General features: G+C 61.9%; 1 protein-coding gene across 1 annotated transcript; it reads right to left on the bottom strand.

Annotated features, from left to right (window-relative positions):
• Positions 1 to 783: 783 nt before the first annotated feature.
• KCNH2 (potassium voltage-gated channel subfamily H member 2) lies at positions 784 to 11,484 on the bottom strand. Its single transcript, XM_006101027.1, has 11 exons — positions 11,017 to 11,484; positions 8,132 to 8,560; positions 7,215 to 7,602; positions 6,733 to 6,932; positions 6,014 to 6,266; positions 4,552 to 4,745; positions 4,201 to 4,300; positions 3,303 to 3,575; positions 3,034 to 3,226; positions 2,558 to 2,735; positions 784 to 1,344 (listed from the first exon to the last, which is right to left on the bottom strand). Exons 1-11 carry the CDS (start codon positions 11,122 to 11,124, stop codon positions 1,195 to 1,197), a joined length of 2,466 nt encoding a protein of 821 aa, XP_006101089.1. The 5' UTR covers positions 11,125 to 11,484; the 3' UTR covers positions 784 to 1,194.
• Positions 11,485 to 12,636: the final 1,152 nt, after the last annotated feature.

The raw sequence follows: 12,636 nt of genomic DNA, 5'->3' as shown, positions 1-12,636 counted from the left end.
ATCAGGACTGCCTCCCATCAGGACTACATCCATCAGGACTATTTTCCCATCAGGACTGCATCCCATCAGGACTACATCCCATCAGGACTGCCTCCCATCAGGACTACATCCCATCAAGACTGCATCCCATCAGGACTACCTCCCATCAGGGCCTTCCTCCCATCAGGACTACATCCCATCAGGACTGCATCCCATCAGGACTACATCCCATCAGGACTGCCTCCCATCAGGACTACATCCCATCAGGACTACATCCCATCAGGACTGCCTCTCATCAGGACTATATCCCATCAGGACTATATCCCATCAGGACTACATCCCATCAGGACTACATCCCATCAAGACTACATCCCATCAGGACTGCCTCCCATCAGGACTGCTTCCCATCAGGACTGCCTCCCATCAGGACTACATCCCATCAGGACTGCCTCCCATCAGGACTACATCCCATCAGGACTGCCTCCCATCAGGACTACATCCCATCAGGACTACATCCCATTAGGACTGCATCCCATCAGGGCTGCCTCTACATTCAAACAGCTCAGGTGGTTCTTTGCTTTCCTGAACCCAGGGCCCCACAGAGGCAGGAAACCCTGGCAGTGACCTGTGTCAGCCCCAGGGATACCCGCCACCAGGGATACCTGCCACCACGCACACCCCACTCTCAGCGAGGCAGCCCCCGCAGGCCCTGCACATGCATTCCTGCAGAGTCTGGTACGCACGGACACATGTGAACGTGAACACAGGCTACTGTATGCTGATGCCACGCCCTCCCAGCACCACTGGAGTCAATTCAGGATAATTATTTATTATTCATAGTCATCAGCATCTTCATTAATTATTCATATGATCCTTAATTATTATCCTTAACAATAAGAGCAGTAAATAGCAGAAAAGTCCTTGAGTGCCTAAGGCCTAGGGCGAGGTGTCACCAGGCAGTTAGACCAGCTACTGCCCCCAGAGCAGTGGGGGGACCACAGACCCCCGTCCACTGCCCAGCCCCGCCCCTGCCCCCTCCCACTGCAGGAGGAGATGGTCCCAAGAGCTGGGGAGGGGCTGTGCCTTGAGTTCCTCTCCCCTTTGAGTTCCTCTCCCCTTCGTGGCCAGGGCCTCCTGGGCAGGGCCTCCGAGGGGAGGGGCCCAGGCCGTGTGCTGAACCCGAGGTGAGCCACGTGTCCACACCGGGCCGCCCCACTAACTGCCTGGGTCTGAGCCGTGTCTGTGCAAGGGCTGGGAGGTGAGGGCGCCCAGCTGGCCCGGCAGGGAGAGGCGTCGAGTAGGGCCATCTTGAGGGAGCTCTGGGCCCCCCGGGGGGAGCTCCTCACACACCATGAACTGGGAAACCTGCAAAGAACAGAGAGTGTAAGAGGCAAGGAGCCCTCAGAAGGGGAGGGAGTGGAAATGCAGTCATGTGGGTAGAGAGGAGGTCAGAGTTTGGAGAGGGTCGGGAGAATCTGGGGGCAGAGAACAGGAAGACAGAAAGGGGTTGGAGAGGACACGTTGAAGGGCCAAGGCAGACAGCGCCGCCCAGGGACGAGGACCACAAGGGAGGCTCTGAGGATGGAGGTAGATCAATGTACTGTCAGTGGGCAAGAGCCAAACCGGGCAGCTTGGAGTTGTGGGGAGCTTCCCTGATAGGGGAGAAACTCAAGGGCCACAGCTACTCCCCCAGGAAACGGGGGCAGCTGAATCCAAACCCAACCCCAGGGACAAAAGGGCCCCTGAGTTGGGGACAGAAGCTGGGGACAGAAAGAGAAACAAGGGTTGCTTCTCTCCCAATCTAGAAAGAACTCAGGGGACCAAATGCGAAGGGCAGGGGAGCATACAGGGGCCAGCAGAGGGGTTTTTCGGGTGCTGACGAGTCTGTGTGAGGTCTGCGGGGGGAGGCTGTGAAGGGAGACTGGCACATTTGCTGGCGTGGGCCCTGTGTCTGAAAACAGGAGCTGGCAGCAGCGGGGGTGAGAGGGCGTCAAATGCCAGAAGAAGGGGCAGATCCAGTTAGGAGGCCGTTCAGGAGAGGACAAAGGGCAACAGAGGCCCATCTCCAGCAGAAGGAGGAAAATGGGGCCAGAAAGCTACCCTAGGAACTAGCCAAAGCCCTCAGGACAACCCTGCAAGGCAGCCAGTGTGACAGCCACTGGCTCCAACAGTCAGGTCTGGGGGTGCCCTTCACACCAGAGACCTGGGACCTTGTCCCCAAAGGCTCACTGGCACTCAGCACTGACTACCAGGCCATGGGGTCAATTAGTATCCCCTGAAGACCACTTATGGTCACGACACAGGCATCATGAGCAGATCGGGCCCTCCAGTGGCATAGGGGAGCCCACACCACTCAGCCTGCTCGTGCCTCTGCCCAGCTGCCTGGGGACCTTGGTTTGGGGGCTCTGCTGCTTTGACCTGTGCCCACAGCTCCTGGGGCTGCCCTCCTTTAGGAGCACAGTCTGGGAGAGGCTGGGGCCCATGGCTAAGCAGAAAGGGCAGCAAAGCAGGTTAGGGTGGCACTGGCTCAGAAAAGGCAGGGCTGTGGTGCCATGGCGGAAGGGGGTTTGGAACTCACCTGAGAAAGGGAGTACTGGGTGAGGGTGGGGATGGGGCTGACAGGCAGCAGGGGGCAGGTAGAGGTGGGGCCGGGGCCGGGGGTGGTCACAGCACTGTAGGTGGGCGGGACCAGCGTCATCTGCCTCTGTAGCAGCTGCAGGATGGTGGCCATGTCTGCACTGAGCCGGGTCTCCAGCCTGGGGCAAGAAGGAGGATGCTCTGGGTCTCGGGGAAGCGGAGACATCAGTAGCTGTGACTTTGAGACACTCTTGATGGGCCAGCTGGTCAACCCCAGGTATGTCAGCCCCTGGCTCAGCTCTGAATGGGCTCAGCTCTGAATGGGACACTCAGGCAGGCCTGGACAGAGCACACTCTCCAGTCTCCATACAATACAGCCAGGAACCCAGAGATCACACTGCAATATCCTGCACTACACAACTCACAGACCCCCAACACACAGCTGGCGCTCGACTGGACCCCAGGGGCTGCCCTCACCTGTTGAGCTGCCTCTGGAGGGCATCCAGCCTGCTCTCCACGTCACCCCGGGACCGCCGGCCGGGGCTGGAAAGAGGGATGTTGAGGAGGCTTGGGGCGGGGGTGGGGGCGGGGCATCGAGGCAGCTCCTGGTACTGGCGGCCCCGACTGTCCCCCCAGAAGCTGAAGATGTTGGACACTCCTGAGAAGGCCCCTGGAGCCAGAAAGCTGGGTGAGGGAGGCCAGGAGAGACGCCATGCCCCCCCTTCCCCTCTCAGCCCTCGCCCTACCTGACAGTGGGTTACAAGTGTCACTGCTCTTCTCACAGTCCTCAGTCAGGGGCTCCCCACCCGGCAGCTCTCCAGGGGGCCTGGGGCTGGAGAAGGGCACCAGGCGGAGGGGGCTGGAGCTGCGGCCTGGGCCTTCGTCGTCACTGCTCTCAGGGCTGGAGGGGCCACTGGACGGGCTCTCCCCCCATGGCCCCCCTGGCCGGCCCCGGCCACTAGGCGCTGCCCCCACCCGGCCTGGCCCCAAGGCCGACACCTCCCCTGGCTGCTCCGGGTCTGTCAGAAACAGAGAACGGGCCTCAGAGAGGGCAGGAGGCATGGAGGAAATCAGAGTGGAGAGGCAGGAAAGGGGGGAGAGGGAACCAGAGCAGGCCCGGAAGAGGGCTGTGACAGGCCACCCTGGGGTGTCTTCCCCTGGCAACAGGCCCAGGTCCTCTCCAGCCACTGGCTGCCTAAGATGGGCAGCAGCAACGCTGGACGGGCCCCTCTGGGTTCCCGGGCCCTCAGCCCAGGTCCTGCCCCCTTGCTCTCCTTTGTCCTGTCTCTTGTCCCCTCATCAGTTCAAGGCAGCATCCACCCAGACACCAGCCCTGGGAGGACCAAAGAAGCTCAGGCGCGCCCCTGCTGTGAGGGCAGAGGGCTTCCTGGAGGAGGTGACAGTTCAAGTGGCCTGAAAAGACGGGCTAAGTTTGGACAGTTAAGGTGAGGAGTAGGGAGCACTGAAGGTAGAGGCATGGAGACAGGACAGAGCCATACTACTGGACCCCAAGCTCTGCCCTCCTCCTTGTCACCTGGACCCCACCCTCTGCCCTCCATCCGCCTGCCTGGACCCTGCCCACGCCTCCCTCCCTCCACCCTGTCCCCTCCTCAACAGGACCCGCCTGCCCCTCCCCCGCCTCACCCTTGTCGGTGCGCCTGCGGAAAGACAGCTTGCGCTTGCGTTGCCGGTTGAAGCCACCCTCCAGCTCCGCGCTGCCGGGAGAGCCGGGGATCATGTTGGTCTGGAACCAAGGTAGGTGTCAGGGCCCTTCCACGCCACCCACCCTGCCCGGGGTCAGGCTCAAACCCCTCATTAACGGAGATGGGGGGGGAGGGCACTGCCCTGACCTCTGCCTCAGGACAAGGGCGGAGGCGGGGTTTTCACATCCTGGTCAGACTCTGTACCATTTGACAGGCAGGGAAGCAGGCCCAGGAGGGCAGGCAGCTTAAGGGCAGCCCCCCAGGGCGCAGCCTGCAGGGGCAGCCCACTCACGTCTCGCAGGTTGAATGTGATCTCCAGGCTGGACCAGAAGTGGTCGGAGAACTCGGGGTACATGTCCAGCACCTCCAGCAGGTCGTCCCGATGGATCTTGTGCAGGTCGCAGTAGGTGAGGGCCCGCACGTCCCCGTTGGACTTGCCAGGCCTCGCGTAGAGGTTCAGAGGCTCTCCGAAAATGTCGTTCTTCCCTGGAGGCCACGGAGAGGGGGACTCAGCCCCGGGCAGCAGCCAGACAGCAGCACCTGTCTTCCCGAATGCTCACCCATTGTCCACACCCAGCCCCCGCCCACAGAGCCAGAGACCTACCAGCCAGCCCCCTCCTCCCTCAGCTCCCAGCAGTGCCTGGTGGGGTGAAGGCAGGAGTCCGGCTCTCCCTGTCTCGGCTCTGGGCCTTGCAACACCAGGAACCAGCCAGCAGGACCAGTTGGATGCCTCGCTGTGCCCACAACCCAGGCTTCCTTAGATTCTTACTCCACTTCTCCCCCTGAAACCCATGTTCCAAACCTCCCCTGGCCAGTCATCGCACCCTCATAAGCATTATTCAGACTACAGATCAGAACACAGTAGGGACTCGAGGCCCACATTTTGTTTACTGAAAGACAGGCCAGCATAGCTTCGCACAGCAAATACCTAGTAAGGCTGAGTGTTGTGTAGAGAAACTGGTTTCGGTTCTGTTTGGGGGTGTTTGTGAACTAAAAATCTAAAGTGGCCCTCGGTGACAAGGAAAGAACAGGAAGAAGGCAGGAGGTCCCCTGCCCAGGCACACCGCCCGGGGGGGCAGGTGCCCAGGAAGGGGCGAGAGGGGAAGAGGGGCAGGACTCCCTTTGTTTGCAGACTGTGCTGGGCCTGGTTGTATAACATGAGGCTGCAGAGACTTAGAACGTTTCCTTAGTAAAATCAGATGCATAACCTCCCTCCACTGCCCACCTTGGAGCAGGCTTTGCTGCTACTCTAAGGAAGCCAGGGGTTGCCGAAACCGGTTTGGCTCAGTGGATAGAGCGTTGGCCTGCGGACTGAAAGGTCCCAGGTTCGATTCCGGTCAAGGGCATGTACCTGGGTTGCGGGCACATCCCCAGTAGGAGATGTGCAGGAGGCAGCTGATCGATGTTCCTCTCTCATCGATGTTTCTAACTCTCTATCTCTCTCCCTTCCTCTCTGTAAAAAATCAATAAAATATATTAAAAAAAAAAAAAAAAAAAAAGGAAGCCAGGGGTCGCTGCCTGTGGGGAGCTCCTGAAGGGAAACCAAGTCTGGGAACCCTCAGAGTTCAGCACCCCTACCCCCTGGGGGGCTCCTCGCTGCTGCCCCCTTGGGCCTGAGCTTGGGTGAATTAAAGGAGCTCAAGGTCCCTGTTAGCAGTCCCTGGTCCACAGACCCCACACCTGTGTCCTCAAAGGGCTCAGACCTCTCCAGGCCTTGGCCGACACTCCGGCCCAGCACCCAGTCCCCACCGTACCCAGGATGGCCACAACGATGTCACCCCGCAAGATCTCGATGGAGCCCCGGGAGATGAAATAGAGGGCAGTGAGCAGGTCCCCCGCGTGCACCAGCGTGTCCCCTGGTGGCGCATGTGTCGTCTTGAACTTCATGGCCAGGGCCCGCAGGCAGCCCTTGGTGGCCCCACGGAAGGGCTTGCAGTGCTGCAGCAGCGAGCGGTTCAGGTGCAGGCAGATGTCGGCCTGCAGGCACTCCGGGAAGCCCTTCAGCACCTGGGGGCAGGGCCAGCTCAGCGCGGCACCCTGGAACCCCGCCCCACCCCCACCCAGAGATCCAGGGAGGAGCATCAGGGTCCAGTTTGGGGGAAGGTCGTGGGTGCCAATTCCAGCTCCACTCTTTCTAGCTAGGCACCCTTGGGGACCCACCTCATTGCCCGAGGCCCCCATTTGCTCATGTGTTCAGTGGGAGAGCAGTTCCGGGCAAGGCTGTTGCAAGGATTAACCATAATGGCCTTCATGCAAGAGCTGGTCGCCGCCTGCCCCAAAGTGAGAGCTCTCCCAGTAAATGAGCTCCAAGGGCAAAAGGAGGGTGACCACTTCTCAGGGGCTTTCTAAGCACTAACCGTGACCACCTGAACATAGGATGTGAGGTGTGATTACGGCACCTAGAGGCGTTCCCACCGCCACTCCGCCGCTCCCTTCAGCCAACCAACCAGCCTTCTACAAGCCAGGGCCTCACCGCGTTCATGTCGATGCCGTTGGTGTAGGACCAGGCGTGCTGGAAGTACTCCTCAAGGCGCTGGCGCAGCGGGTTGGGGATCTGGTGGAAGCGGATGAACTCACGCACCCGGAGCATCTGCGTGTGGTAGCGGGCTGTACCCGAGTACAGCCGCTGGATGATGGCCGACACGTTGCCAAAGATGCTGGCGTACATGAGGGCTGGGGGCGGGGGTGAGTGGGGCTGTCAGCATCCAAGGAACCTGCCCGCCCCTGCACCAGTCAAGGACACATGCATGTGAGCGTACACGCAAGAGTCACAAACACAGAAGCCCAGGCCTGCATGCCCTTGGGCTCTGTCTGTGCCCCTACCCCAGTGTCCCAGCCCCCAAACACACCATGATAGTGGCCCTGGAGTCTCCAAGTCCCAGGGCCCTAGTTGGCCCCTCCAGCATCTACCCTTTCCTCCACCTGGGGCTCTTCCCACACCCAGCGCACACTCACAGCCGATGAGCATGACGCAGATGGAGAAGATCTTCTCTGAGTTGGTGTTGGGGGAGACGTTGCCAAAGCCCACGCTGGTGAGGCTGCTGAAGGTGAAGTAGAGGGCCGTGACGTACTTGTCCTTGATGGAGGGGCCGCCCAGGCCGCTGCTGTTGTAGGGCTTGCCAATCTGGTCACCCAGGTTGTGCAGCCAGCCGATGCGGGAGTCCATATGCGGCTGCTCCATGTTGCCGATGGCGTACCAGATGCAGGCCAGCCAGTGCGCGATGAGCGCGAAGGTGCACATGAGCAGGAAGAGCACGGCTGCCCCGTACTCCGAGTAGCGGTCCAGCTTCCGGGCCACGCGCACCAGCCGCAGCAGCCGCGCCGTCTTCAGCAGCCCGATGAGCTGGGGTGGGAGGAGATAGTCCACGTGGGGCCAATGGAAAGTGGAAGCACCGCAGCCCTCGGGGGACATCAGAGGAAAGGTCCCCAAAGACTTCCTCCCAGAACTTCCTCCTAATAATTGAAGCACCTCCCACTGAGCCCAGCACTGTGTCCTGCTAATCTTGGCTTGGCTTTGGGACAAAGGGTTCATGGCCCCCATGGTGAGAATGAGGAAACTGAGGCTTGGAAAGGTGCAGCACCCACCCTAAGTGCCTGGCCAGAGGTCCCACTGGCGTCCAGGGCACTTTTCTGTGAATTAGAAGAAGTGGCCTCTTTGGATAGACAAATGAGAAAAAAGCACCCCTCTGGACCTCTGCACCTGGCGAGTGGCTGGGGTAGACAGGGACTGGCATGAGCCAGCTGGGGCGGCCTCCAGGCCCCTGCAGCCCTCTTTCTAGCCACCCCTCCACCCCACCACCTCCTCACCCTTCTCCCACACCCTCCAGAGGCCTCTGCTCTCCTCCCCTCCCCCGGCCTCCCTACCAACCCACCTCCTCCGAGCCAGAGCCAAAGATGAGCAGGTCGAAGGGGATGGCGGCCACCATGTCAATGAGGAACCAGCCCTTGAAGTAGTGGACGGCGATGCGGCCCGGGTGGCTGACCACCTCCTCGTTGGCATTGACGTAGGTGGTCCGGAAGTTGATGAGGATGTCCACGATGAACATGATGTCCACAATGAGGTCCACCACGGCCAGGGGCTGGCAGGCGTAGCCGCAGTCGGGGGCCACCGGGCCCTCCTCCGTCTCCTTCAGCAGGAAGGCGGCTGAGTAGGGCGTGAAGACGGCCGTGTAGATGACCAGCAGCAGGATGAGCCAGTCCCACACGGCCTTGAAGGGGCTGTAGTGCAGGATGGTCCAGCGGTGGATGCGCGGCGCCTGCAGCTTGTACTCGGGCAGCACGTCCGCCCCCAGGGACAGGACCTGGACAGGCAGGGAAGGTGGCGGTGAGGGGGTGGTGTCCAACTGGAGTCGGGAGAGGCGAGGACAGGCCATGGGACCTCCAGGGTGGGAGCAGGTGACATCTCTGTTTGGAGCCTCCAGACAAGAGGCCAAGCAGAGTAAGGAGGGAGGCCAAAATGTTTTGATCAGAATGCCCGCCCCTCAGCCAAGTGGCCACAGACACTAACCACCCCTCAATCTGGGCACTCCAGTTCCCCATAGCTGGCTCCAAGTCCAGGGCACCATGCAGTAACGCCCAGAATGGCTCCCACCAGCAACACAGACCCCTGCCTGGGGGTGGGACTCCCATCATTCGATCTTGCCCACATCTCCCCAACAGCCCCACACACACATACACCCACACACACACCACGGCCTCTGTCCATGCCACTGGCCCAAGGATACCAGCCATCCAGACTCAGGCCCCTTGGCCCCAGGGGAGAGAGACTAAAACACCCCACGCCTGCTCCTGCAGCCCCCTCTCGCCTGGCCCAGGGCAGCCCTCTCACACTCCTACAAAGGCATGCAGAAGACCTCACCCAGCAGAGACGTGCCTACACGTACACAGAGGGACATGCACACGGGCAGACGTCCAGAAGTGACGCAGACAGCCAGCAGAGGCTCACCTTCACATCCTGCCCCACAACATCAGGCAGAGGCAGCTGGCCACCCAGACCAGGTCGCAGTAGGCACGCCACGCTTTCTCCCCAAGCCAAACTAGGAAGAGCTGAGGCCAGCTTCCCCCTGTCCCAGGAGCCTCTGTGCGTCTCCCTATGGCCTCCCCCTGCCCCTGAGAATCCTCTCACAGACATTTGACTCAACCCAGGAGCCCCTCCCCAAGCTCTCCGGGCCTGGCCCACCCTGAGAGCCAAGGTTGCCGGCCCTGCTGCTGTAGCACTGAGTGCCAGAGTCCCTCCCCCCCATCCCCACCCCACTCTGTCCTCAGGCCTCTGGGCTGGGGAGAGCCATGGTGGGTGGAGCCTCAAAGAGTCCTACTCACATTCAAGCTGGGAATCCCCTGGGCCCCCCCTCACCAAAGGGACTGTTTGGAGAACATCGCCTTAGAAGAAGTAACTGGAAGTTCAGACAGGCAATAGTTAGGGGTTGGTCCACCCTGGGCTGGCCACAGGGCTCCAAAGGCACATGATGGGTGGAAGGAGCAGCTGGGGCCTAGGGCAGGGGAGGGAGCGTGTGGCTTCCAGGTCCTCACTCTGCCCTGCCTTCAGCCCAAGCTGCCTGCTCCCTAAGGCAGAGAGCATGGGGCAGTGGCCTTTCCAGGGTCAGGTGGGGATTGGGAAAAAGGAACTGACCAGGGCCCCTGCAGACAAGGGACAGTATAAGGTAACTGCCTCCCCTCCCCCGCCATGGGTGTCCTCCAAAACCACGCCTGATAACAGAGATCCGGTCCCTGAGGTCTGCCCACAGCAGGACCACCACCACCCTAACGCACACACGCACACTCAAGGAGCAAGCCTGGACACAAGACCTGGATCTGCAGACTTCATCTCACGGGAGCCAGGCCCAGCTCTGCAACCACCAGTGTACTGTGTGGCCTTGGGCCGGGTGTGTAACCTCCTTTGACCCACAGAACACCGAAGCCCACTTAAGCCAAATCCTGGATCCTCACCTGTGGGTGGGAAGGAGTCTCCCCATACCTGTCCCGGAGCTGGGAGGAGCACATGAGCCAAGGCAGAGAGTGTTGCCAGGTGGTGGTGGCAGCGGTGGGATCCTCAGACTCACCTCCAACACCCCCTCTGCCGCCCTCCCCAGCTTGCTCCAGTCTCTCTGACATGGGATGGAAAGGTGGCTCTCAGAAGGTACCTACAGAGTCATCAGCCTAGGGGACCTGGGGCAGCTCAGGCTGTCCCAGGTGAGCCAGGTGCCTCAGTTCAGCCTCCCTCACCGCATCCATTGTCCTCTGACCCCACCCTCTTCAGACTCCAGCCCCAAAGCCTGGACCACTGAGGCAGCCCGCGCCTCCCTCACCACCACTGGCCCACCCCCAGCACGTGGAGAAGAGGAGCAGTGGAGCCCGATGGCTTCCAGGCCAGGCCTGGCCGCTGCCCACTGCGGGAGGTGTGGTGGGAGGGGGAGGCAGGCTCCTCTCCTCCGTCTCCCGCCATCCTCTCTGGGCACCCATTTGATTCCTACTCTTCCTCCCCTCCCGGAGCATTTTGAGCTAGAAGCGTGTGGGCCATGGAGGCCCTCAGAGAGGAAAGTCCCGGCAAGAAAAATACTGTCCTCCAGGCCCAGCAGGCCTGGGGAAGAGCGACCTGGAGCCAGGAGTGGGATGAGCAGGGCTGCGGACCCTCTGGCTCCCCAAACTGTCCTGCTTCTCAGCAGCTCTCTCCGGCCTGGAGCCAGAGTCGCTCCTCTGGGCTGCATCCTGAGTCAGTGCCCAGCCTGGAAGGGAGAGGGAGGGGCTGGGGGTCACCTACCTCCTGGGCCACCAGGCTGGAGATGCGCACGGCCCGCCTCACCCGGCCTTTCTGGGCCCTGGGCTGCAGAGCCCCAGTCCCGCTCGCCTTCCTGGCGGAGGCCGCCATGGAGGACTTGGCTCCCCCCAGCCTGCCTGCCCTGGGGCCCGAGAGCCCAGCCAGCGCCTCACCTGCGCCCCAGCAGCAGTCCCAGCCCAGGCTGCGCCCCAGAGACTGGCGGCCTGGCTCCCAGGGCAGCCTCTGGAATGAAGCCAGGGTTGCTGGGGCTGGGCCCCAGGGCTGGGGTCACCCTGGCAGCGAGCGTGGACAGCAGCCCGCCTGGCTCAGGCTGCGCATGGCCCCCTGGTACAGGCCCGGCTGCCAGGGTGCTGCGCTCTTCCTGCCGCCAGCCCAGTGGCGGCTCCGCGGTCAGAACCTCGGCTCCTGGGCCCGCCCCTCCTCCTCCCTGTCCCCACCCCCACCCCGCCAGCCCGGCCAGCGGCCCCCTCCCCCGCAGCCGCTCTGGGCTCCTGCTGCAGCCGCTCCTGCAGCCCGCACCCCTCCCCCTCCCCCAGCAGCCCGGCCTGTCACCACAGATTAATGGTCTCCCCAACACCCCCGCCCGCCAGTCCAGTACCCAGCCAGCCAGTCAGACAGACGGCCAGAGATGGAGAGACCGGCAGAGCCAGGAACACCGGACACATAGACGCACACGCACAGACCACAAGTACACAGAAGCGCACGCTGAGGGCCAGGAACAGGGCTCCAGGTGGGAACAACAGAGCCAGGGGGCAGAGGGGAGAGGGAAAGGCAGCCAGATATGGGGCCTGGGTGTGGGGGAACATTCTGGACTCAAGGCCAAGGGGCTGGAGACCTGGCAGGGACCCAGAGAGCCAGAGGCAGTGGGAGCAGGGCCAGGAGGAGGGCTGAGGAGGCCGGTGCTGGCAGCTCTCACGCGGGCCAACTAGGGGAGTTGCTGTGGAAGGGGCAGGAGGCAGCCACGGGGATTGAGGCATGGCGGGCAAGGGACCGGAGCCCCCTGTCCCAGGCTTCTCACCCTCTGCCAGGACTTGAGGAAGGATCTGGAATGGACTGGGCAGTGAGGGTGATGCAGGCGATCTTGCTGCCGGGAAGGGGCAGGAGACAAGGCTGGCCCTGCCACCAGGCAGTGCTGGGCACAGCCCCCAGAGTCAGGGACTTGTCACTCCATATCTGTACACCCACCACCATACCCTCTCCTCCCGACCTTGCTGGGAACAGGGGTGGGCACTTCCAGGCCACCCTGGCCCCTAGCACCAGCCCCCACCATCTCCTGGATCATAACCTTGGCCCAGAAGAATCAGGACCCCCAACTTTGACCCCTGAGGCCCCTTCTAATCAAAGCCTCCTGTTCGTTGCCCCTCAGTACTCCCCTCATGACACCCTAAGAGCAGACCCTGTCATGCCCCTGTGGCTGCCTTCTCCCACCCACCCTGACCCTCTCAGGTACCCAGCCTCAACTGCACTGTCCCCCTGGGCCCCATCAACCTGTTCTCTGTACCCATCTTGTCCCAAAGCCACCTGCCCTTCAGTCTCCCTTTCTCCAGGACCTCCCAGACTGTCTGTCCTCTCACCCCAGCTCTGAAACCCCCACCCCCACCC

Source organism: Myotis lucifugus, unplaced genomic scaffold (genome assembly GCF_000147115.1).
Source record: "Myotis lucifugus unplaced genomic scaffold, Myoluc2.0 scaffold_336, whole genome shotgun sequence".
NCBI classification, from domain to species: Eukaryota; Metazoa; Chordata; class Mammalia; order Chiroptera; family Vespertilionidae; genus Myotis; species Myotis lucifugus.
The sequence above is the reverse complement of the archived record's forward strand: the minus strand, read 5'-3'. Positions and strand labels throughout refer to the sequence as shown.

Bases quoted from the DNA above. Each gene is read 5' to 3' on its own strand.
- KCNH2 (XM_006101027.1), bottom strand. From the start codon at position 11,124: ATGGCGGCCTCCGCCAGGAAGGCGAGCGGGACTGGGGCTCTGCAGCCC. The intron at 8,561-11,016 runs GTAGGTGACCCC...CTGCCTGTCCAG, and splicing joins CCAGCCTGGTGGCCCAGGAG to GTCCTGTCCCTGGGGGCGGA. The intron at 6,933-7,214 runs GTGAGTGTGCGC...CCCCGCCCCCAG, and splicing joins CTGCGTCATGCTCATCGGCT to CCCTCATGTACGCCAGCATC.